General features: G+C 28.9%; 1 protein-coding gene across 3 annotated transcripts in view; it reads right to left on the reverse strand.

The window, feature by feature from the left end:
* Window positions 1-911: 911 nt before the first annotated feature.
* The window catches only part of LOC113376597 (syntaxin-1A), a 75,429-nt gene continuing 49,885 nt past the window's right edge, over window positions 912-26,455 (reverse strand). The window contains exons 2-9 of one of the 3 annotated variants that reach the window (XM_026616576.1): window positions 16,824-16,913; window positions 14,542-14,641; window positions 11,588-11,662; window positions 8,916-9,098; window positions 8,715-8,788; window positions 8,483-8,620; window positions 7,872-7,982; window positions 912-992 (exon numbers count right to left, since the gene is read on the reverse strand). In XM_026616576.1, the coding sequence (XP_026472361.1) occupies window positions 912-992; window positions 7,872-7,982; window positions 8,483-8,620; window positions 8,715-8,788; window positions 8,916-9,098; window positions 11,588-11,662; window positions 14,542-14,641; window positions 16,824-16,913 (852 nt within the window). Of the gene's footprint in view, window positions 993-4,411; window positions 5,337-6,627; window positions 6,739-7,871; window positions 7,983-8,482; window positions 8,621-8,714; window positions 8,789-8,915; window positions 9,099-11,587; window positions 11,663-14,541; window positions 14,642-16,823; window positions 16,914-26,455 lie in introns of those variants that run through there. The other 2 variants (XM_026616575.1, XM_026616574.1) reach the window with 2 other exon arrangements.

Raw genomic sequence — 26,455 nt, forward strand, 5'->3', positions numbered from 1 at the left:
TTCATTAAAATAGTAATAATATCGATCGTAATCAAAATGACTGTTACATTACATAGTGAGATGGTTTATCATTTTTTTGTGTTTCTAATAATAATTTGAAAGGCAGCTAAAAAACTGCATAAAAAGGGTATGTATAAGGGTTAAAAATAAAAACAAAATATAAAATTAGCAAATTCTAAAATCTCAGTCTGTCCCAAGACCCCGACAACGCATCGGTTTATCCACCGCCTCAAATTAATTTAAAATATAGTGAACAAAATTCGTGTTTAGTACAGATCTAGTGCTTACAAATATAAGCGTGTACGTTCACAACGTGTATACAAAGTCTATGATTATATTTACATAACAATATTGATCTCAAACAAATATTGATTGGCTAAATTATTTGTTTGTATTCCAAACGAGGGGCACATATGTCACTGTGCTAAAGGTAGAGGTATATTATTACGAGATTGCAGTGTGGTTTTGGATACCTATGTCATCATGTGCAAGGGTCACCAATTGTGATTTTTCAGTTAAGGTATACAGGGTTACATCTAATAATTAGTTCAACAATTAGGTCATTGCAATTCTAATTCACTAAGACACCATTAATTGCTTGGTTCTGTGTACGCCTCGTGCGCCGAAAAACTTCTTGACGGACCAATACGATCCTGCACTTATTAGCAATACATATGCTATTATATTTACGGATATAAACTTAAGCAATATTAATAATTATAGCAAAAGGAAATTTGAATAGTTTTTAATTAAAAGAGTAAAACCTATAAATTACTACTGAAGTTTTTCGTCGCTTGCGGGTGCGTTCAGTGGGGCACAAAAAACACAAAGTGATTCAAAACCCAAATAACTCACTCAAAACCGTCGATAAATTTGTTTGTATGTTTTGATTTGATTTTTTTAGATAGAGTTTACATTGTGAAGTAGCCACCGATGGATGAAGCGATGATGACAGCCAGGATTGTAAGACAGATCATAATGATGATCTTCTTCTGTATATTATAAAAATAAAAATGTATATGAATATAATTATATTTAAATAAATAAAACCGACAAGTCTTTAAGCGTTGCATTTACCGAGAATTTGAAAATGCAACACTTAAAGAATAATAACGCAAAGAAAAAGGCAAAAAATTAAGACATGGTAATTAGACAGACCTGAAGAAAGAAATGTATTAATTATCAATTACCTTGTTTTGTGCACTGGCTGTGGTCGATGCTTGGTTTTATGCTGCTGCGTTTAGGTTTTTTTGTTTTTTTTATACAAATTTTATTTTTTTATTTGTCGATAGTATTAGTTTGACTAAATTTGAAATCGATGTTGTGAAATTACATGAAGAAACTACCAACATAGACAGCGACGATTAAACCAAGCACGGTCAAACAAATCAGGATCATTATCTTCTTCTGTTTATTTGGGAAAATGCAGAAATTGCTATTTAGTTCCAGCTTCACGGGTTAAATTTTAATACGCGTAACTGAAGACGTCTCGTTTTAAACTATATATTTTCAAAAGTTACAAGTCCTACGATCAATTCGGATTTTTTATAATTAATAACGAAAGTCATACAAAACATGAGCAAATAACACTAATCCACGCAGTGAGTTTTAATCAAAATTATGAACACGTTGGTATCGTGTGATTAAAATTTATATTAAAAATTCAATAAATTCAGTAAATGATAATTAGCGTTTATGGTAATAAATAATAACCACCAAATAATTGAATAAATTTCCTTAAAAAACATTCATCGTATCAGATGAAGATCTAAAGGAAGTCTTAAAAATTTTGTGGGAAAAGCATTAAAATTCCAATGTTAAAAATTTAACAACTATTTTAACATTTCAATTAATTGGAATATATAAAATTGTATTGTACAATGTCCGAAAGAAAATCTTATGTCCTTAACCGTTCGAAACGTAAACGAGACATCTTCGTTACGGAATTTGAAACTTTTATTTAACCATATGATGAGAAAAGATAGTACCTCAGATACGGAATCAATTTTAAGATAGTTTAAAAAAATTGTTTACAAATTCGAAAAATCATCTAATAGATACATATTCACAAATTAACATTGTAGGTGAAGTACTATCAATCCACCTCAGTGTCCAAATTATTTAAATACACTATTTTCACTTATTTTATATAACTAAATTTATTACATAATAAATCACTACTTTCAATTGTGAATATAATTCTAAAGTGCAATTTGAAACATTCAAAACTCTACTACAAATTCGTAAGCAGCTGATTCGTTCGATAAAATCGACACAAAGGATTGTGTGTCAAGGTAAAAACGGTGTTTTCATTCTAAAGTTCATTCGCACACATCAGATGCTATATCGAATTTCATAATATTACACACCGTAGTAAACATCAATTGTTTAATAAACATCATTGATTGTATCGATACATCGAACACTGTCCTCTACATAGAAAGAGAGCTAGCGATATCCTGATAAAAACATCAATACTGGCAAGTCAACCGTATAGAATTCATTCATTAATTTGATAACACTGAGAAAGTTGTTTAAATTCGTTTTCCGCGTCAATATAAATTGTTGAAGTCAAATTCTTTATACACAGGATATGTAGAGTGAAAATTTAGAGCTTCTTTACAACCTCAGAATGAATGCGTAATTTTATTATAGAGCAAAAAAAAGGAATGAAATTAGTTCAATACCAGAAGAAAATATTTTGAAGCCACGACGTGCTAACTGTTTCAAAAATATTAAGTCTCAATTGTTAAGCCTCACAAATTGATTCAAAACATTTTTATAGTAATTTATTAAGTATAAATTTTAAATAATCTCAAAATCTATAAGTAAGAATCAAATTGTGCTTTTGTTAAGGGTTCCTACGCACAGATAAAACATCACCTACGTTCAATATGGACCTGTAATCGTTATACATAATCTATAGAAAATCCTTGAAAATGAGTTTTTTAATAAAATTTGGTTATTATAGAAAGTTGCCAATATTCAATAGTTTTTTAAATGTATCACTAGCATCTCGTCTATTTTTGCTTCAGTTCTCTCTACTTCACAAACTATAAAATAAATTGCTAAAAAATGCTCTAAAATGCTCTAATTGCTGTGACTTTGTCAAAATAAAGCTTCAAACAAAATAAAAAGAAAACAATAATTTATATTTTATAAATGCTTTTCATTTGCTATTAATATACATATAACAATTCTACTATAAATTAAATGTCTTAAATCATTATACAAAATCAAATAATATACGTAAATTTTCTACATAATCCACTAAAACCTAAAATTTTCATACCCGAATAACAATTTAGTAATAACATTTTATGGTATGATTTATAAAACATATATTGCTGAAACAAATTTTTGAAATTTAATCTTCTTGATTATTATAATTGAAGTGAAGTATATTTGACAAATGTTTATAAATCTATTTTATCATTTATAGGTGAAGTAAACTTAGTAAGGGATACTGACATTATATACAATTGATATATTAAATTTGATTTTTTACTATTATACTAACAACAATTACTAAAAAGAAAGCTAAAAGTATTCACCATATTAATTTAAAACGCTGTCTGATTCATAAAGTCCTCCTACGATATTTGGCAGTATCCCGAGTGTTCTCAATAACTTATAATTATGTACATTGCGCGTTATAATGGCAGTATTATTATATATTTATAAACATAAATATGTTTTGGTTACATCTCAACATGTTCTTAAAAGTATCCGTCCTTATGCAATATCGAACGGGGGTTCAGGATACACCAATGTAGAATATTGAATTGCATATCACAGTTTTAAACATTACTAATTTCTACTAATAACATGCGAATGAATGCTTAATACACGTTTTGCCATAGATACTCCATATAAAATGACAATTATTAATCTAATTGCGTTACGTAATACCGTCTATTTGTGAACGTATCGAAGATCATGCTCGATAGATAATAAATTATATATTTCAATACAAAATTATAATACTATTTTAATCAAATCTTTAAACAATAAACCAAAATAATAAATAATCATTAAAAATAATTCACACAGATGGTATATTATAACTCAATACCATTGTGTTAGGAGCAGGTAAACTACTTTACATTCAAATGAAAAAAAAAATCGTAATTAAATGTAGATGTGATGTCGGTCTGTGCATCCACTAATGTTTGATGTTTAATAAATGCAAAACAATTTTTCTAATTATAAATTTTATGAGTAATTTAATCTTGGCAAAGCAGGAACTTTAGAGTTTTAATCTATTCCCGAAAGCCTGTAAATTGTAGCGAATCAAAACTATGTAAACTTTATTTACATAAAATTATTAAAAAGAATAAAAATTAAAAAAGCATAAGAATGAACTTTTATAATTTCTATTTCTTCTTTACGCAATGAAGAATTGGTCTGATATTGCTTAGAATTACTAAATTTTATTATTATTAACAACAATTAGATATATTATTAACAAAATAAAACAATGATAAAATCTGTGATGAAAGTAATGTTCTAACCCTCCATCTATACAACAAATATCTTAAATTTACAATATCACCGATCAAATAATGCCACGGCTAAAATTACCAGCTGAGACAACACGGCGTCATTCTCTTTATAAATTTCATCTATTAATCGTATATTAAAATTTATGAAAAAAATATATGGCAACTTATATACACTTACGGGTCGATTGACTTGCAACCCTCAACTCTACTTAGATCAGGATAACATCACATTACGTATAACTTTATTGAAATCCTATAGCAATAGTAACATTTTATAAAGTTTTCAATAATATACGACACGGCCAAATTGTTTTAGATACAATATCCGAACTTTCAAATTTTCACAATACAATATTTGCATAGTTATGCGTAAACACTGAATACACTATTATATTTATTATATTAATTTTAAAGGTTAAATATTTGTTGCGAGCACATTCATGACAGACCGAAGTAAAACTAAAACTAATAATTGGTCGCTTTTGTATTGTCGTTTTTATATTGGTCGATTTATCAATGATACGTTACATGAATTGGTCAATCCGAATATTTAAATGAAAAGAAAAAGTATAAATATTCGGACAAATGCGTTTTCGTGTAAATTAAAATATAAAAGCACAACGACGTTGAGAGGTACGATGCATCGACCGTTAAAGCGTTTACTGATGATAATTTCGCTGTGGCATTTATATATGATTGGGGCAGTAAATAATAAAATATACAAATAATATATCAATAAACTTGTGTGCTCTATTATCTGAATGAGAGCGACAGGACAATGATTAATATTATGAGTGTAACGACCAGACAGATAATAATGAAGATCTTTTTCTGTAACGAAAAATAATATCCATTATTAAAATTGTGAATGACAACAGCAAATATGATTGATTTGTTATGATATTTATCGTATTCCTTATTTTAAGTGAATTTATTAAATAAAACACTTTACGCACAGAATTATTTCAACTCTAAAACGTTATCACCACCACCTTTTTATTTACTTTCATTCAACATTCAACGACAAAATATTTTTTAAAAATTGAATCGCTGCCTTATTATTATTTATTGTACACAAAGTTAACAAAGACATTTTAAAGATATTTAAACAAGACTCCAAAAACACTAACTTGTTAACATCAATTTCAGTACAAAATTTTCAAAGTTGATATTTACGATTATTTTCATGAAAATTTACGTTAACTCAAAACACATTTACACTGACTAACATAAGTAGAATAAATGATTAATTTCAGTCAATTAAATTTAGCAAACGCTAACGTTAACAAAATAACAAAACATTTTATAACAAAAATGCCAGCTGAGTGTAGAGTATTTCAAATCAAAGATAAAACAGTTGAAAATTTAACCCCTAATCTGATTATTAGTATTTGCGGTACTATGTTAATTGCAAAATTAGAGTGCATTTGTTGAATTTCAAACAATTCGTTTTGTGATAATTTACATCGATATAATTACATAATGCACTTGATATAATTATATATTTACGGTAATTTATTATGTATTTAATTATTATATAATTATATATAGATTTATGATTCATTTTGAAATTAAGAAAATTGTATGTTGAGCTTAATTTATTTTAATTTTATATTAAATTATTTTATATTAAGCGTAGTTTATATACATTTTATATTATATTTTATATAATGCAATGTTAAATTCACTTCTGGCTTATATCAGATAAGCATCATTTTTTGATTCATCAACCGTTTCGCGTTCTTACAAACAAAGAGAACCTCAGGTTTACTCTTATGGGACTTGGATGAAACTTTGCCTATGAGAAGTGGTGTAATAATAAAAATTAATTAAACTTGCAAAAAATAGACCGCAAAAAATTACCCAAAACGTAAGCAAAACGAGTTTTATTAATAAATATCACGAATGTTTTAGTGTTTTCATATTTGATAAAAATGTTTCGCTAAAGTATCTGTTGCCATTAATGGTTAGCATAAAGCATGCAGCAAATTCATGTCTTTCAATATTTCTTAATTCTTTGTCAATACGAGAACTCATATTTAATTCTTTTATTAAGCAGTATTTGTGAAACAATTCAAATGACCCAATAATGCCAATTTTTACATATCATTTCGCTGTTTACCTTGCGTGCCTTAGTCTGGTATTCGTGCGCTGTGATCAGCTCGGCCCTAGCGCTCGTCACGTGTGCGCCCGACTGCGCGACGTGCGTCTCGACTCGATCCACGAGCTCGCCCTATTTCGTATGGCCGGGACGAGGATTTGGGATGGGAAACGTTCGAAATGGGTTCGAATCAAACGATTGGTTTTTTAACACCATATTAATTGAGCGATGTAGAAGAGATTATTATAATTATGACGAAGCCCACCACATTGAAAATAAGTTAAACAAAATTGTAAAATTGCAAGATAGATTTAGTGTATAGTATTGATGTTTAGTATTGCAGAGGTGAGCAATTTGAAAAAATCGAAATGTTATTAAGAAATTTGACAAATTGATTAAATATATGTACAATATTAAATATTAGTAAATAGAATTTTATTCGAAAAAAATCGAACACCGGAAATGGGTGATAAATATTTTTTTGATTTGACGGCATGCCAAGTATTAATACATTAGAAAATTTTTTGAAAATACCAGTGAGCCAATATATTATATTATTTAATTTATGTGTATATTATGTACAAAATAAGTAATACAGAAAGCAAATTAAAGGATAGACAGTTGAAGGATACACCAAGATAGGAGGCCACGTCGATTATAACCCAAACGACGAATGCCAAAATTACGTGTTCGTGCGTTGTTACGATTTGAATCGTTTAATATTTATCAATTTTATTATTTTATTAGTAAGTTATAATAAATTATATATACATATATATTTATATATTAACCAGTTTTAATAGCCGAATTAGAGAGCACGTGTCGTGCATATTCAATCGAGCAGTTAATTATTTTTTATAAATAGTAGAAAAATAAATAAATATAATATTAATAAAGAATATTAGACAAAGTCACACATGCATAAAACATACATTGAAAAATACAGCATTCAGTAATAGTCATAGAAAAAAGCAATCAAGAAGTAAAAGCATTGCATATAGGAAATGAAGGATAGGTCGTTTATATTATGGAATATATATGATAAGATATATATATATATATATATATATATATATATATATATATATAAGTTAGTTATTGTTAGTTCATGATCAGATTGTATAACATGAAGTATGTTTCGTGGATATAATGAACAAGTTTAGGAGTGGTGAGTGGAATGTCATTTAGGAGCAAGGAAATGGAACGGATAAAAAAAAACAAAAGCAATTAGTCAAAGATGACAAATAATATTCAGAAAATCTCACCCGGCGCGCTTTGGACTGATATTTAAGCGCCTTCTTCGTGTCCTGCGTCGCCGTCTGAACGTAGTCAACGGCGTGCTCCACGTGGTATTCAATACGATCTATCATCTCGCCCTACGATCGACCGGTCAGTGGACAATTCGTTTAATAAAATTCAGTAATAAACATGCAAAATAAACCTTATAAAAGAGCACAATTTAACTTATTGACTGTAGTAAAATGTTAAGTAAATGAAAATTTTCAAACTAAAAATAAATGTGTTGTGCTCTTTATATTAATGAATAAATTCACAAGTTATCTACAGGAAATTTTGCATTTCTAAAAAATCATTTAATAAAAATTAGTGTATGATAATATTGATTTCACTGAATGCAACTCATTTGTATTAAACGGCATAAGGTTTGTAAATATAAGTTCTTTTCATCAATGTTCTTGCAAAAATAAAGACACATGTAAAATAAAATATTTATCAAGTTGCTATCCCACAGAAAGAGGAAACTACTTCTCCTGAATCTATGAATGAATCGAACTTGTAAGTTCAAAAAAACGCGCCATATCTACAACCGTCGCTTTACGTGTCATAATTGTTGGGAGTATTATGCGACATAACATACCTGGCTTTCAACTAACATTGCCATATCCATGAACATGTCATGAAGTTCCCTAATTGAGTTTTCCAATTTGATAATATCCGCGTGCCTAGCTTCAATATCGGCTAATGTTTGCTTCGCTTGTTGGGTTTCCATAATGATCTACATATAATAAAATATTGTAGAATGATCAATGTGGCTCGATTTAGTAAAATTTATACAGATGAGATAAAAAATAATAAATTATTATTTTTACCCCTTGTGTAAATACTGCAGGATTTCCTTGTTCTAACATTTCTTCTAATTCCTCATTCGTTGTTGTTCTTCCAGCTGCAAATAGCATGTATTCATCATCATCAATATTCCAAAATATTACACACTTCTTACATAAAATGTTTGTAAGTTATAAAATTTCGTATTACTTTCATCTTTTTATATGAAAAAGTATAATTCTTACTGATTTCCAGTTGACGTTGTATCCGCCCTTTGCAACGCTCCCTGTAGTCCGTCTGCGTGCGGTTATATTCGGTCATTACTTCGACAAATTTACGGCTGAGAGTCGAATGCTGTGTTTTACGAATCCGGAGATCTGCATTAGATTTATTACCTTGCTCCTCCTGCTCGATATTCTGTTCTATCACTGTACATTGAAAAATAGTATCAAAATTAAAGAACAACATCGCTATTTATAATAAAGTATTGTGACTATATTAATAACAATTTTTATGGAAAATTTGTTAATATATTCGTAACATCACCGGAGTCACGAAAAATGATGCGAGTCAAAGTTAACAATTAAAGTGACCATACTGTCCCGTCCCGATTTGGCCGGGACAGTCCCAGATTTCCACCTTGTGTCCCGGGTTTTTCTAAAAGTTTTTTCCGGATTGTCCCGAAAAGAAATAGGTAAATTGACAAAAATTATGAAAACAAAGGAACAAATGCTAATTTTTCTCTAATTAATTATGAAGAAAATTTAATAGTATTTTATACAAGACTCAAAAGCGAAAAAAAAACATTTAGATCGAAAAATATAAGACATAATATAATATAAATAAAAAAGTATTACATATAATCGAATAATGAAGTTCTTACTAAAAGTCCGCAATTCTGATTAAAGACCTTGATTCAAATAAAAAAATAATTATTGTATCCTTAACACTTTGACTGCGGGAGTCGACAACGTGAACTGTCGACATCCTTTTCCTTCTTCCTGTCGACAGTTACAATAAAATTGAAACTATTTGGTCCTAGTTTGATTTATTAGTCACCTAAATAAAATACAACCTTTTACACTTTGATAATAAATAAAAATAGCTGTCGACATAGTGTCAATAACTCGCATCACGAGAGGATCACATATTCTGATGCGGTTGTCGAAAGAAAAAACTTAAAAATCGGTAAAATACTTCATAATACAAAACGTTTCAGCATAGGAAAACGGCATTGGTCCAAAGACCACCGCAGTCAAGATGTTAAAACATTTGATATTTTAAAGACACCCCCTCCCTTCCCGGGTTTGTATAACCAGAAATGAATTTATCGACATCGCAAGTTTCGTTCTGAATTTAATTATTTTTCACAGATTTTATTTGAACAAAATTTTGTCAAGTTCCGTTAAAATAATATTTTCTTATTAGGAACTGTACTTTAAGAGTTTATATGATGTTTCTTATACGATTTACGCTATAATTAATTATGACTGAGACATTAAATTAGTTCGATTGTTTCACACTTGCGTTCAAACTTCCTAAGTACCAGATTTCTGAACTCCACTTGAATAAGAGGAGTTAACGTATTGTGGCTGTAATACCATGATATTGAAACAGGTAGACGGATATGTAACTACATACGGATAAAATCATACTGTAATGGAATTATCTTTAAGTAAGAAAGCAACTTGTGTTTAACCAGAATGAACAATTGTAAGAGGAAATATCATTAGCATCATTTTCCCCTAAATATAAAATACTTTCTATTTAAAAAAAATCAATCATAAGAGCAATAATTAACTTAAAAATTTAATTCAAATCATCACAAATTTGATACTAACTACAAAATTTAGGTTTTCATTACATTCTTCGTTATTATTATTATACAAAAACCATAGTACCTATAAGAAGTTTTTTTTTAAGTAAATACTAAATAAATAATAACCATTTTTGAAATCAACTAAATATATAAATTGACCATAGTGAAATTGTGTAAAAGTTTTGATGTGAATTGATAAAACAGCCAATGTGTCGAATAAAGAAATATTTATTTTAAATTTTTGTACGTTTCGAGACTAGAATAAATATTTCTTCATTCCACGCATTGGCTGTTTTATAAATTCAATATGTTTCAACGTCGAACAAAAAAGCTTCAATGTATATATATATATATATATATATATATATATATATATGTGTGTGTGTGTGTGTGTGTAATTATTTCATTAAAAGGCAGCAGATTACGGTAAACTTTATGATGGATGCTGAAGTTATCGGAAACTATCGGAGTAGTTTGCAGCAGCCAGATAAGATCTCTTCTATAAGTCTAACACAAACTTCGAAATAAAATCATTTTCTTACTAAACTCTGCATAAATTCAAAGGCTAACGACGAAAATAACAAAAGTAATATCTACAAAGTATATCATATACAGCTAATATTTCTATAAACACTGGTAAAATTCGTAAATAGCTATGTGCAAACTGTCATATAATGGTAATTTTAAGCAAAAAATTTCATTTGTACGGAGTTGAATTTTTAGTGATATAAAGTAGTTGATAATCGGCTTTTGCAATGTTTGTGGAATATTCATGCGCTCTGTACAAGCAGATTATACAATAAAGACCATACAATGCGTAAAAATTATATAAAAATCGCTTTATAAAAACGGATTTAAATGCATTTTAATAGTTCACGAATTTCCGAATAAAGCAAGGACATTTATATAAATGAGGAGTATGATGTATATTCAAAAATATTAAATATTCGAAGAATTTAAATAAATCAAAATAACCGCCTTTGCCACCAACAGGCAATTGTCCTGATTTCGATTAAAAAATATATAGCTGTCCCACATAACACAATACGCTATATTAATTGTATTTTTTTAAATAAACAGTAAAAAAAAACAACTCACCTTTAAGTTTTGCTCGGACTCTGTTAGCTGATTTTTTTATATCCGCCATCAAATCCTCTAATTCCTGTTTTACCTCTGAAAGCAGACAAATTATACCCAATAAATCACAAAATATAAACATTATTATCTATATAAAATACGAGCGGTGTTGTCTGATGCACAAGGAATGTAATGTGCCTTTTATGTGCATTGTGATAAAATCTCTATATATAAAATGGTGTGAAAAGGTTTATTTTAGTGAAAATTATACGATAATGGTAAAAATAATAAACTCTATAACTTGCTAAAAAAAATCGATTACGTTATTTCATTTTTACACGCATTTCTGACAGCATCGTAAATAACCTAATCTCTGAATTTGCATTCTGTAAAAATAATATTGAAGTTAAATTAATTTTTTTATATTTACTACGAAAAAGATCGTATTATAAAGGTTTAAATTGATAAAGTTTCAGCGTGAGAAAAATGCGGTAGAATTGTTTTAGAGGTTCATTTTCACTTATGAAATTATTTGACTTATAATATTATTTAAGATTTATTACTAAGTAGTACCTAATCAATTCAATAAATATATATGACTAAATCCTCAAAAATAAAAAAAAACAATGTAAAACAAAACACATGATAAATCAAATAATATGATAGATTACCTTTCATACTATAATATTATAGTATACTATTACGTATCTTAGACAATCTAACCTTTATCTATCATACCATAAATTCCTATCCTTACAAATCTATTATCACTAGATTAATTTCCCGAAGAAGTTAATCAAAATGTTCGAATGTTTTTATCAAAAAATCCGACTCGCCAATTTTGTTTTCTCGACGTTTCAAGACATTCTGAATCGAATGGGACCAAATTTGAAAAAACTATGTGTGAACAGATTTTTTACCGTGACTCGACGTTTTTTTCAAAAACGGCTGGACCGATTTCAAAATTTTAAAAGCCATTCGATGTATCTCGATGAGAAAAAATCTTGATTGTCAGTTTTGCGCTACTATCGGCCGAGCGGTTTCTTAGTAAATAGCAGAAAAGTGAAAAAAAATTCGTTCACGTTTTAACCCGAAAATTCTAAATCGATCTTAAAAATTCAAGAAACATTCGAAACATATTGGTTGGGAATCGTTCTGATTAGTTTTTGGTTAAGATTCGCTGGCACAATTTCTTGTAATTAATTGCCGATAATTTTTTTTTCGACGATTTTCAACATTTTTTTTGGCAATAGATATCATAGTCTTCTAGATTATAATAAAATATTACGGCCCCACGACAAGTCGTTTAATTTTAAAATTTCGTCAAAGTCTAATTTTAATTTTAAAAATTCGTCAAAGTTTGAAAAAATTAGTCGCGTTTTTTTGCCATTTGCCTAAATTAGACCTTTCATCTACGTTTGCTCAAAAACGCCTGAACCGATTTCAAAAAGTTAAAAGCCATTCAATGTATCTCGATAAGTATTATCGTCTCTCAGTTTTAAGCGACGATCGGCCGAGTCGTTTCTTTGTAATTTGAAAAAAGTGTAAAACTTTTCGTCCACGTTTTAGCTCACAATCCTAAATCGGTTTTAAAAATCGAAAATTGTTCGAAAGATATTGATTAGGAATGATACTGATTTGTTTTAGGTATAGATCGACTGAGCCGTTTTCTTGTAATAATTTTTTGTCGATTGTTATGAAACTTTTTTTGACTGTAGATATCAGGTCATTTATGTGCCATAGTACATACAAATGACCCTAATAAAATATTACGGCCCTACGACAAGTCGTTCAATTTAAAAATTCATCTAAATTTGAAAAAATTATAGAAGCTTTTATTTAACGTTAGTTAAAATTAGACATTTTACTTGGTATGGCGATATAGTATCTGGTCTTAATAATATTACTAAACCATTATAATCATACGGTAACTAGTACAATTATAAAAATTTATTGAATTTTGAACATTTTCTTTTAGAAAATACTCCGAGTTGTATTAGAAAAGTGTTCGATTTTCATTCGACTTCATAAATTCGGAATAATTCATAAATTAATTTATTTATTATTGATTAAGTCGATTGTTCACACATATCAGGAAGTTCTTGTAACTTGCCTTAAGGCGAAATACCACTTACAACTAGATTGCTTGTTAACTTATGTATGAATAACATACACCCTACATACCCTTTTTACTAGTTGTAAACCTCACATCTTACTTACACGCTATATATTTACGTCCTATTATCTGTACCTATCTATCTATTCTCTATCTATATTGTCTATACCGGGGATTATCCACTACTCCATTATTTTTCACAATAATTTTCTTTTCACCATCAGTGTGTCTGTAGGATAAAACTTATTTCCATGTGGAATTAATATATGATTATTTTCTAAAAAAATCATATTCTCCAATTTCTGAAAACTTATCGCTAATATTATTAATATCTTCTAAAAACTTTTTCGGTCTTGTTTGCTTCGACATTTTACTGGGTAAAGTGCTAATTTCCAAAAAAAAATCAGTTTTTGCTACATTTTTAAACATGAAACAGTTTCGTTCTTGGAACGGGCGCTGTAGGGCATCAAGTATGCATAATATGAGGACCGCCAACTCTCTTCAAATTATAATATAAAAGAATGCTCTCTTGGCCAAAGTGCCCCATCGTGGTAAACAATGAGTATACAGGCATTACTCAAAATAAACAAAACAAAAAATAACATACTATATTGATTATAAATTAATTTGTATGAAAAAGCCATGAAAGGCCGGACATACAATAAACAATAATTGTATCTATAAATTATGGTATGTTTAGTAAGTATTAAATATTTATGTATCAATTGATAGATAATACATGTTTCCAAAAAAACGTGCATTAAATGTATTTTACTACTGCTTCATTTATTTATAAAATTAGTCCTATTATTAAATTCGGTTTTACAAAAAAACTTTAGAAAGTAGAGAAATAACTTACTTTCATCTGACTGTGGAGCGGAAAGGATTGCACTGTGCTTTTTCTTTACTTCTTCAACATTGGCTTGGATTTTGTCAATCATCTCCCGAATCTCTTCAACCTATTTAAAACAAACAATGCATAGAATCAGATAAATAATTCAGTATTAATAAAGCATTTCTATTAACTATATATAATATATCAAATTTTCAAAAGGTAATAATTTCTTTTCGTTCGTATCAAACATCCAAACAAACAAATAGTTATCATTGTTTCACTAAATTGACTGTCTTTCGAATTGTCTTTTATAGAAGATGGTATTACATCGTTGTATCATCTGTATTGTATTTACATGAAATAATAGATGAAGCATCGGTCTAAAAATATACCGATGTGGATATAGCATTATTTCTGCTAAGAGAAATAATAGAATTGATGCTAACTCAATATTTGAATACGCTATTACTGGGTGAGTCAATAAAGGTAGAGACATCGTGATATAAGGAATATGTATTTATTGAATTTATATGGATATGAATTTCATTGCTCAAGACTGAAGAATGTGCATGTTATTGTAATATACAAACATCTAAGTCAATTTAAGTTTAGAAATATTTGATTTGTCATGTACTAAAAATTTAACCCTCTATGGGCCCGTGTAACTATCAGCCCACTTTTCAATTTATCGATATTTTCTCAAATATTTATGACTTTTTTCGCCAGATAATACTTTAATCTTAATTTTATAACCTTTTCAAGACAACCAATGTCAATATATAAGATTTATACGTTTGATACCCAAAAGATAAATACAAAATCACATACAAAAGATAGAGGAATCACATTTAGACACATTAGCGGTAATAAGTTTGATAATTCCTTGTTGGTTTTTCAATCCAATGAAGATTTAATAGTATATCCCCAACGACGAATAAATATTATCGATAGAGAGAAAATGGAAAAAGGGCATTCAATTTCAAATGAGGTACATAAACAATTTCAAAATAAAAAACAGCTAAATACAACGTTACCTGTAAAGTTGTAAGAAAAGACGATGCAAAAAGCCCGGATGTAAAGGAGTTTTGAAATTTAAAATCTCTAAATGCAATGTTCATTTATGTTTGATACCAATTGTGAACTGTTTTACGAAATAAATTTCAATTCACACACAGAACATTATAGGCCGCTGTGAATTGAAAGTTACATAGTTAATACAATTAAATTGTTTAAACTTTTTTTTATTTTATTTGTATATATAGGTACTGAATTTTTGCACCTTTAATTTTTTGGATTGAAAACAAAAATTAGACCCATAGAGGGTTAACTTAATTATAAAATAAATGTACCACATAGGCTTTAAAAACCACATTAAAAAACAGTAATTGAATTCGCTCAATGAGATTTTCCTATTTAAATCATAGGATATGTATTTTGAAAAATAAATTAACTACAACTGCGAAACTATTGCTCAAAATATATTTTCATTTTGCAAAGTCCTCATGTAAATATGGCCTTCTCTCCTCTATTATTGACAAATTCTTTAAACTACATGTAAGTTATCTACTACAAATAAATTTTAGATTATGCACATTTTCGATTTATCTATCTACGACAGATAGGGAATTTTTTTCAAATTTATGAATAATATTTATACTATAAAAATAAAGAATTAATAGATCTGAAGTGTTTAAGAAATAAAGTAAGGTCTCGATCCATGTTTTGTCAATTCTCAAATATTAAAAAATATTTCTTACGCATAATTTGTAAAAACTATCAACATACGAGTGCTACATTATTTCGCTATCTTCAGTAAATTGTAAGAACTCGTCATAAAATCTAGCAAGCACTCTAATTAAAATGGTTTTTCGAATTAAAATGAATGGAAACAGACGATATTGAACAAAAAAACAATAAAATACTCGGTATTTTCTATATAGTCATATGATTTTTTTTGTCTTGCAGCAATACATTATTAATAAATAACCAAATTTCGAAGAAATAATTGATTGTGACATTTAGTTTTTTCTGTTGTCAGAACATTTCTTTGCTATTCAATATTTGATTTACTTGAACTTTAATCTTAACCACTTCGGTACGAGCGACACGTATACTTGACGGCCGCAGAATGCACAACACAGCCGTGTCAGGTTTAGTGGACGGCTGTAATATGAACGCTCAGAGCACGGGCGTTACATGCCGGCTGTGAGCGACTTTACGCGGCCAATATGCGCCGTACCGAAGTGGTTGTAACTACATATTGAATTATGTTACAAGTATAAATAACGAATTAAAGTATTGCTTACATCGTTGAAGAACTCTTCCATGAATCCGTCTCGACCATCCACATTGACTGCCACATCTTCTGGCCCCACATCATCATCATCGCTTTGAGCCTGTAAATAAAAAATAAAATAATTAAAAAAATGATAAGCAAATAGAACATATATAATATTTCAGAAAATGATAATAACTTTGACAAATTACTGTTCATTTTACCGCCACTCACCCTCGCGGATCTTTCAGAAAAATACGTATGTTCCCTTTTCTATAAAACCATATTTTGAAAATTTATATTATATCTAAGTTATATGAATATTTCCTCCGCCATTACTATTACTCTATTTATTCATAATTATTTATTTATACTTTCTTTTTAATGTCACATATTTTACACCCTTTCAAACTCTGACACAAACACAATATCATCAACTGTTTCATAAATATTGTAAATTTTTCATTATCAGTTACTACAAGTTTTTTACTAGTTGCACAAAAAATTGAGATAAATTTTAAAACAATCCTGAATTTAAAACATTCTTATGAATCCTTTAAATATGAAACATCGACCAAGTAAATTCATTTTGATAACTATCATTATTAATGCATATAATACATAAATACTAATAAATGTAGTATTACATTAAAATTAGATCATCATTTGCTGTCAAATTAGTAAGTCTACTCGGTGACTAAACTTATTTCGAAAAGTCGTTTGATAAGGTACATGGTGATACGGCCAACTAAACAATTACGTTTTTACGGTCCGTTTATTGTCCTTGTTTGAGGCATAATAATTTGGTTGAATACAGAAACGTAGTACGATGTATCGTTAAATTAGATACCAATTTCAGAAGGCTGGATATAAATACAAACTTCGGAAAATTTGTGGATTCTGTTTTCAAAACAGAATACATTATTTACGTTTATCCCAGGTATTATTATTACAAGCACCAAAATCATGAATTATTATTTCGAATAAAAAATTAACGTTTTAGAAGTTAAGAAATCAGTATAAAAAGTGTATCCCAGACCTTGACGTCAAGTGGAGACGGGAGGATAGTATGGACCTTAAATGTCCTGAAAATTTTAAGAGCAACTTAGAGCATAGTAAAATTTTGTACATTTTTTAGTTATAGTAGTTAACTTTATAATTAACTTATTAATTTTGTTCTTTAAACTTTGGAACCATAACCGTGAATGAAGTTTCTAAGACCACATTAAAAAAATACCACAATTGCACCAAGTTTTCAATTCAACTCAATTTAAAATTTTTAAAATCGGTCGACTTTGAGAAAAAAAATATCTCGCGTTATTTGGAAATTATGAGCTTTTAAATGCAACTTAGAGCTTTGTTGAAATTTTGTCTATATTTTGGTTATTGTGGTTAAATTAAATGTTTAAATGGTTAAATTATTGTGGTTAAAAAATGTACTAAAGTGTGTTCGCAAGTTTCATCAAAAGTTGACGCATTTAATCAGGATTGTAAAACGGTAAAATACTTAATAATATTATTATTATTAATTTTTATTATTATTTTCCTAAAAATGGTCCAATAATTGCTAACGTCCTCAAATTCTTTTGCTCCGCATAAGCTCTTTCGAATTTCAATTTTACTTTAAAATTATGAGAGATGGATGATGGACATATTTTTTATGACAAAGCGAAGCATATGCTGAAGTAAAATTAATGAAATAATGAATAACTTTGACCTAGTTATTATTATTATGTTTATTAGAATAAAAGTCAAATAAGGCTGAAATAAAATAGCCATCAATCCCTTTACACATCGCTTTATGCGTAACAGCGGTAAAATATTTCAATATCTTTTACATTTATTAAATAAATCTGAATGAGAAAAAATATTAAAAAGCCACCGATGTATTAACATGAAGTTGACTTGATCACTTTTGGCACAAGACAACATACAAAATACTAAGTGAACCGCACAAACCGCAGACTCTGTGCCGCAAATATAGTTTGAAATTGGTTTAAATTGATATTGATATAGTCAAACTTAGAAATAGATTGTTAAACTGTTGGCAAGTTGATAACTGTTACTCTACCACACAATAATTGGAGCGTAGACGCTAAAAAGCAATTATAATTTTTATATCTTACGCTATGAGTGATATTAATTCAATATTATATTAATATTTACGTTAGGTCATTGGAATTATATTACACCACAATAACCATTAAATACATCTATAGCTCTTTCGATAGGTTCGTAAAATGCCGGCAATTTTAAGACTTCTCATATTGAATCTTCTCTCATAAATTTCGTAGCTCAAGGCTAATACAGTAGTATATTTTGAACGTTTGATGTGCTTTAAGTACATTTAGATAATAGGGAATAACGAACCAGGAGCAAGTGGCATTTTGCCATAGGCACGTTCCATGGACTTAAAGAAATGTATAAAAAATAATATCTTATAATAACGATCTTCCGTAAGAAATTCAGCTACTCGATGACTTCTTCCAATCTTCCAAACAGTACTGGAATTTTTAAAATCGGTTCAGGACTTGTAGCTAAAACACTGTCGGTAAAAGAAACGGCTTGACCGAAGAATCGTAGTATAAGACCAATCAACCGATCGAGATCGAATAGCCTTTGTATCTTTGAAAACGGTGCTATCGTTTTTTGAGAAAACGTCGAAAAAGGGTCAAAAGTCGGCTCACATAGACGCTTTCTTCTGAATATGGTCTTAAACTAATCAGAATGATTTGATACGTCGATAAAACTTACAATTATAAAGCCGGATTTCCTGACTATTTTGTTATTTAAATTAAATTTTAATTCTACTGAATGAAGACTATCACTACAACTAAAACATAGTTTAAAGTATTTGGATTTAGGATGATTTTTTAAAGAAATTGATGATTTTTATTGATGTTATGTCAGATTCGTCCGAGTCCGTTATGTTAGATTCTTAATACATATGTCAACATCAAATTCAGAATTACACAATATATATATATATATATATATATATATATATATATATATATATATGAGCAATAAATTAATAATATAAACAATACTATATAAAATACATCTATAGTAAATGTATAAAAGTCTCAATAAATAAGCAAACATTTTTAAACTAGTCAAATCTAATGGTCAAACCTAAACTGTAAAGAAAATTTTCTTTTTCAGAAAAGAATATTATAATTTGCCGCTTGTGAATCGAAAAATAGCTTTACAAACGCAAATCAGTGGCATGGAACAAGTAACATATGACAAATGCTGAACGAAAATGACAAAAGGCTGTATTATGAAAAACAAGTACATAGTAAAAAGTCTGAAAAATAAATCTGTCAATCTCTCAATCAATTTTGCTTGAAAAAAAAACTACTAAAGGTAAATCCCATTTTAAAATAGATAATAAATTAAGAATCATAATATGATTAACATATTATCTATAAAGATCAATTAAATACATTAAGAATAAATGAAATCCCTAAAGTAAATTTCAAAATAATTTATGAGAACCAATAATCATTTATATAAATGTTTCGTAGATACAATTTTATTCAGAACCTAAGAATTCTTATAAATCAATCCAGCATTTCTGAGAATACATGGCAATAAAAATGTTGGTTTGCGCGCGAGATTGACACAATTTTCCGAAGGAAAAATGTGTGACGTGGAATATTCTAAAAATGCTATGAACCTAAAACTAAATATATAACTCAGAAAATACCTTATAAAAAATACAAGAAGGAATATAAAAATAAATACTAATAAGTATCAAACAAAAAAGTAAAGAAAGTAAGCTCAAACTAATTAATTTGTTATATGTTGCTATACTCGATTTTCAAAATCTCTGACAATGATCAGAAGATTTGGTATTTTTAAAGTCATTGTTTTTAATCCTACAGTTATACTTGTTGTTAGAACAGATGTAAAATTACTATATAATAATAATTTATGTTGCTATATGAAAAGATCCTTGTCACTTTGGGGGCGTCCATTAATCACATAATCGATTTTTAAAGATTTTTGGACACCTCCTCCCCGTTGTTGATACGTGGTGATATTTAAAAATACCCCATGTTTCACATTTAACATCACGTGTATTTTTTGTACGAAAAGAAGTTAAATTTTTGAAATTTATTTGAATAATTTGGAATTTTTAATTTAGATAAAAAATAAATACACGTGATATCTTACTACATCCCATCTCCGCAAAATAGTAATCGCAAAAAAAAACGAAAATGAATTTTTTTTTATATCTTTACGTTTCAAAACCTTCTGAACATTTTGGCATACCTTAAAAAAATGAATGTATGTGTGTGTGGGTGTGTGTGTGTGGGTGTGTGTGTATGTGTGTGTGTGTGCGTGTATGATTGTGTATTCGGATACAAATTTTCGTCGACGATTTCGGGAACACGGATGAAGCGATTTGAATAATTCAAAAAACATTCGATTCGTATTGATAAGGAGACGTGCTGATTAGTTTTTGGCGAAGGCAGGTATAGCCGTTCCGAAGATATGGGGCAAAAAGTGCCAAAAACGGTAACTCAGTTTTTAAGAGAACGGAGCGTCTGATTTGAATAATTCAAAAAACATTTTACTTGTATTAACAAGATGAAGAACTGATCAAATTTGAAAGCAGGTCTAGCGGTTTCGGAGATCTAGTAAAAAAAGTAAAAAAATGCCATTTGCAGGTCAAATATGATCATTAGACATATGCACATCAAATTATCAGATATTTTATAGAGATTTTAACAATAAGTATAAATTTTGTTTACATTCCTATGAGTTCCGTACCAATGTTTATCCATTAGTTAGTTAGTAATATTTCAAAATATTTTTTTTTCAAAAAAAAATTTCAAAAATTTAAAGTTTCTCAAAAATCTAAGTTTTTCGGAGTCAATTTTTTTCAGAAATTGTTAATCTTTTTAAAAAAACATAATTTTTGGTACGCTCTCATATACTATAATCCGTCCCGGATTTCATGCAAAAAATATGGTCACCTTAATTAATAGACGCCCTTTAGAAAACCATAGTTTAATAATAGAAAAAAATTAAGATGATTTAAAACAATAAAAATAAATAAGATTCGATTTGTTCATAAAAAGTAATCAAATGAAGATTGAACATAATATAATTTAATAAGGTAAGTATGTAACTAAAAACAAAATGTAAAGTAAAAGATTAACTGTATTTTTTTAGTAAACGTGACATATAAATTTTGAAAAACTATGGCATATATATATAATACTATAGAGTCCTGTATACTAGGTACGCAAGATTTCACAAATAGATATAGTCGTGGCACAATTCTCGTTTTCCTTTTATTTTATTCCATTCCCCATGGCATTTCTTTCGTCCCCATTCCATGGCGCCTTATGATATAAACTATTTATGAAGGTCGTCGCGCGTGATCCGGCGGCCCGAAGGAGAAGACGCTACGAATCTGGATAATATTTAAGGGGGATAATATCAGCGATGGTGTTCTTCGATCTGATTTATGTTGGAGCCATGTATTTTGCGTAATTGAATTGGTAGAAAAACAAATCGACGAAATGGAATATAAAACGATAGACGACGTGACAAAGTATATAAGTATATAGTTAAAGAATATCTTCGGAGCGCTATTGGATATTGATGATTAATATGGTTTTACATCAATATGAACAAGTTCTAAAAATTATTAGTCTATGAAATAGAGATGATACTCTGTATCATAAATTTGACAGTTTTATGGACGTGGATTACGAGAGGTGTAAAACGTGAGATGTAGGTAGCTTATGAAAGCAATCAATAAAATATGCACATGAAACAGAGACCGATATGTAGTACTCTATTATATAAAAATAATCCGGATATGAAACCATTAATACATCTACGTTATGTTACAATTCTCTAAAACCTATTAATTACATTCTGTATCAATTTCACATTATTCACATTGAATTCAGTATCTACTCTATCTATCATATTACGTTATAGAAATGAATTTGCGATGCTGGCATCATTCCAAATAATGGTCATCATTCCAAATAATGGTCATCATTCCAAATTTTGGCAACATTTAAATCTTTCATTGCTTTGTTTTCAATCCGCATCAATTGTCGCAAAAAATATTTCCCTCCATCTAAAAAACGACTAAATTAATAGTTCCAAAACCTGGTACAGACCCAAATCTTCCTTCAAGCTACAGATCAATAAGTCTCCTATCAATATTGTGAAAAATATTCGAAAAACTGCTAAAAATAATCAGGTCCTACCTAGGAAGCATAGAAGCAATACCAAAACACCAGCTTCAGAGAGAAACATCTAGCCGTTGAACAAATACATCGTATTACAGACAAAATAATGGATGCACTTCAACAGAATTCTTTCTACTCAGGGGCTTTTCTAGACATAAGTCTAGCGTTTGATGAAGTCTGGCACTCTGGCCTGTTATACAAAATTAAAATCCTTTCTACTACTACAATACTTGTAGTCCACCAAAACCCATCAAAAGCATCCGCAAATTTACACAATCCTCTGTCCAAAACCAAAGAATTGTTCTCTCTATGGAAATTCAAAATCAACAACACTAAATGTATTCACATTACTTTTACTTCCAAGAAAATTAGCAATCCCCCAGGCAACCTGTTTAATACAACATTACAGCAATCAAATGTCGTCGAGTATTTGAGTCTGCACATAGACTCGAAACTCACCTGGAAATACCATATCCAAAGAAAACGATAACAACTAGAAGAATATCGAAGGAAAGTATATCGTCTATTAAACAGAAAATCCAAATTAAGCTCATGGAACAAGTTGATACTATACACAGTAATGTTAAAACCAATATGTATGTATGGAATTCCACTATGGGGAACATCTAAGAAATCAAATATCATAATTATTCACAGATACCAAAATAAACTTTTGAAAGAAATAGTAGATGCCCCTGAATTTGTACCAAATTGGCAATTACATAAAGATCTAAATATCAATACAGTACTTGAAGATTTCCAGATTCATAGCAAGAATTATAAGAAGAGAATCGTAAACCACCCAAATCCATGCGTATACACCATCTAAAGGCCTACAGCCCTATAAGAATGAAAGACTGAACCGAAAACTGACAATGGATTGGCATTTGATTACAATTTTTTTAAGTAGTACCAAAAATTTGCAAAATTTTATCTAATATTAAGAGGCGCAAATATAAATATAAAGAAAATTGTCGCAAGAAAAATAACAAGCAACTGTTTCTAATTTCTCGATGTAAGCTGAGTAATTGCTTTTACTAAACATTAGAATATTGATTTATGTGGCTCCGAAAAAATCGAAAGTTTAAGAACTGGAAGCCGAAAATGATTAAAAACTTCTTGTTAATGACAATAAGCGCATGTGGAAAACGAAGAAAAAAACGGAAAATTAATTTGCAATTTGCGCATTATACGTCTAATTAGTAAATTTTGTAAAATTTATATGCAATTAATTAAGTTAATGATATGAATAATAACACTTCAATTGCCAAAATAAATAAAAGAACAAGCGACTAATGACATTAGTTAATTTGTCGAATTAAGTTCGATGTATCAAAATAAATGTAACACTAATTACTAACTATCTAACATATTCATTTCATTCTACTCAACATAGCAAACATATATTTTGTATGTCACTCCAAATATCCCAAAAAAGAATGAGAATGTATTCGAAAACGACTAGCAATGAATTGATAATTAATTAATATACAAAACTAGCTAATAATTATGTCAAGTTCGGATGATTGATGTGTAGGCAAATGATCAATTAATAGAGTTATAAACTAAATAAAACTAATGAATATGACGCTTATTGTAGCATTGAATTATTTATTAGTTATATTTGTAATTAATTTAGCACAGGTTAATTAACACAAAAATTAAAATATACATTTTTTTAAATCAAGCACAGCGAAACAATAGTATTTTATAAACAATTTTTATATAATACTTTTCTAAAGGCATTTCAATTGTATTTTGTAAAACACAATCAAATCAAATATTTACAATTTATATATTACAATTATTAAGTTAGTTATTACAATCACATGCATAATGAAATTTTAAAAAATTGATCAGAAGCCGTTTCTTATTGTTACAAAATAGAATAAACCACATTGTGAATACATATTAACAAGTAAGTCTAAAAGTTCGTTAACAGTAGAATAAAAAATATATAATTAGCACAATAGCAAGATTATTAACAAATCGAGTTCATTCAAAAGTAAAAAATGTAATAAATACATATATTGATTATAAAGATGTCTACGACGAGGTATAATATAATGGACTAAATAATTTTAAATAAGACGCCGAGTTATGATACAAAGCAATACTTAAATTGTAGAGGAAACTATTACTATTTATTTTAAATGAGCTTTACAACCACTGCAGTTGTTTCCTCATTTATTTTACAACTATCGATTTCTTATATTAGCTAGAACCATATATACAGTTAAAATATTCTAGCAGGCGCGTCGCACGCTATTCTTTTCCTTTTTAACTCGACTTGGTCGCCGTGTTTTTCGACCGAATAAAGGCCGAAGCTGTAATTGAATTAAATAAAACCGACGTCGAACAGTTCGCATGGACGATTGCTGATCAACCTTCGAGGGAAACGATAAGGATTAGCTGATTCAACTTTATCTAATTGTAATACTTGATTAATTTGTAACGAAAACCACAACTGATTCACATACGAAAGTATATTTAGTAATACAGTAAATACTATACTATAGTCATGTATAGCGTTACGAAATACAACTGACATCTCAATAAATTCTGTAAAACTGAATAAAATCATCGTATATAAACTTTTAAGTCATATATAAGTGACCCAATACAATTTACTCTGTCGCATTTCAATTTTCCGTTGTATTTAAATTTTTCTCCAATGCAAGGTCTCCTTAAAGCAAACTGGCTCCGTTTATTTTCTGTATCATAATTATTTTTATCAGAGCGTGCAAACTCTTATAATCCAGATATGTACAATGTAATATTTTTCATCGAATACAAAATGATTAGATCTTATCTGAGTTTTTAGAAAATACTTTCTCCAGATTATTTGATTAGATAAAGACTGATTTATTCTGAAATGATAAGATTCAAATTACAACTTGCTTCTACGTAAAAAATCATCATCATCAGAGAAGTTCTTCTCTATGCTTATTCCAATAGCCGTAGTTCCGAACTAATAAACTATTCCAAATGTTCCGCCTACGGGCCTTCCGTGTGTATAATAACAGAATATATATGATAACACAGCGCCCTTCCTTGATACGATATTATGCTTCGCTTGCAGGATTAGTATTCCAAACACAATCGTATTTTCCACAATTCGGGACGCGGTATTTATGAAATTGAAGATCTGTTTTCGTACATAGAGATAATGAAGAAAAGAATGCCAATATATACAGAAATCAACCTACTCAAACCTCGACAATTAGCAACTCGAAATTTCATAACATTGGATAGGGAGATTACGACCACTTATATGATTAATGCGATAAACAGTATTTGGCAAAGACAAGTCCAACCGTTTCGGAGTTTCAGAAACAAATTTTTTAACAAAATGCCATTTGGCGGTCGAAAATAACATATTTTGTAATTTAAATCAACCGATAGGAATGGGTACCAAATATTAAAAAAAAGTAAA

Source organism: Ctenocephalides felis, unplaced genomic scaffold (assembly GCF_003426905.1).
Source record: "Ctenocephalides felis isolate EL2017-DRISC unplaced genomic scaffold, ASM342690v1 CF-g0.4_SCAFFOLD_01886, whole genome shotgun sequence".
Lineage (NCBI taxonomy): Eukaryota > Metazoa > Arthropoda > Insecta > Siphonaptera > Pulicidae > Ctenocephalides > Ctenocephalides felis.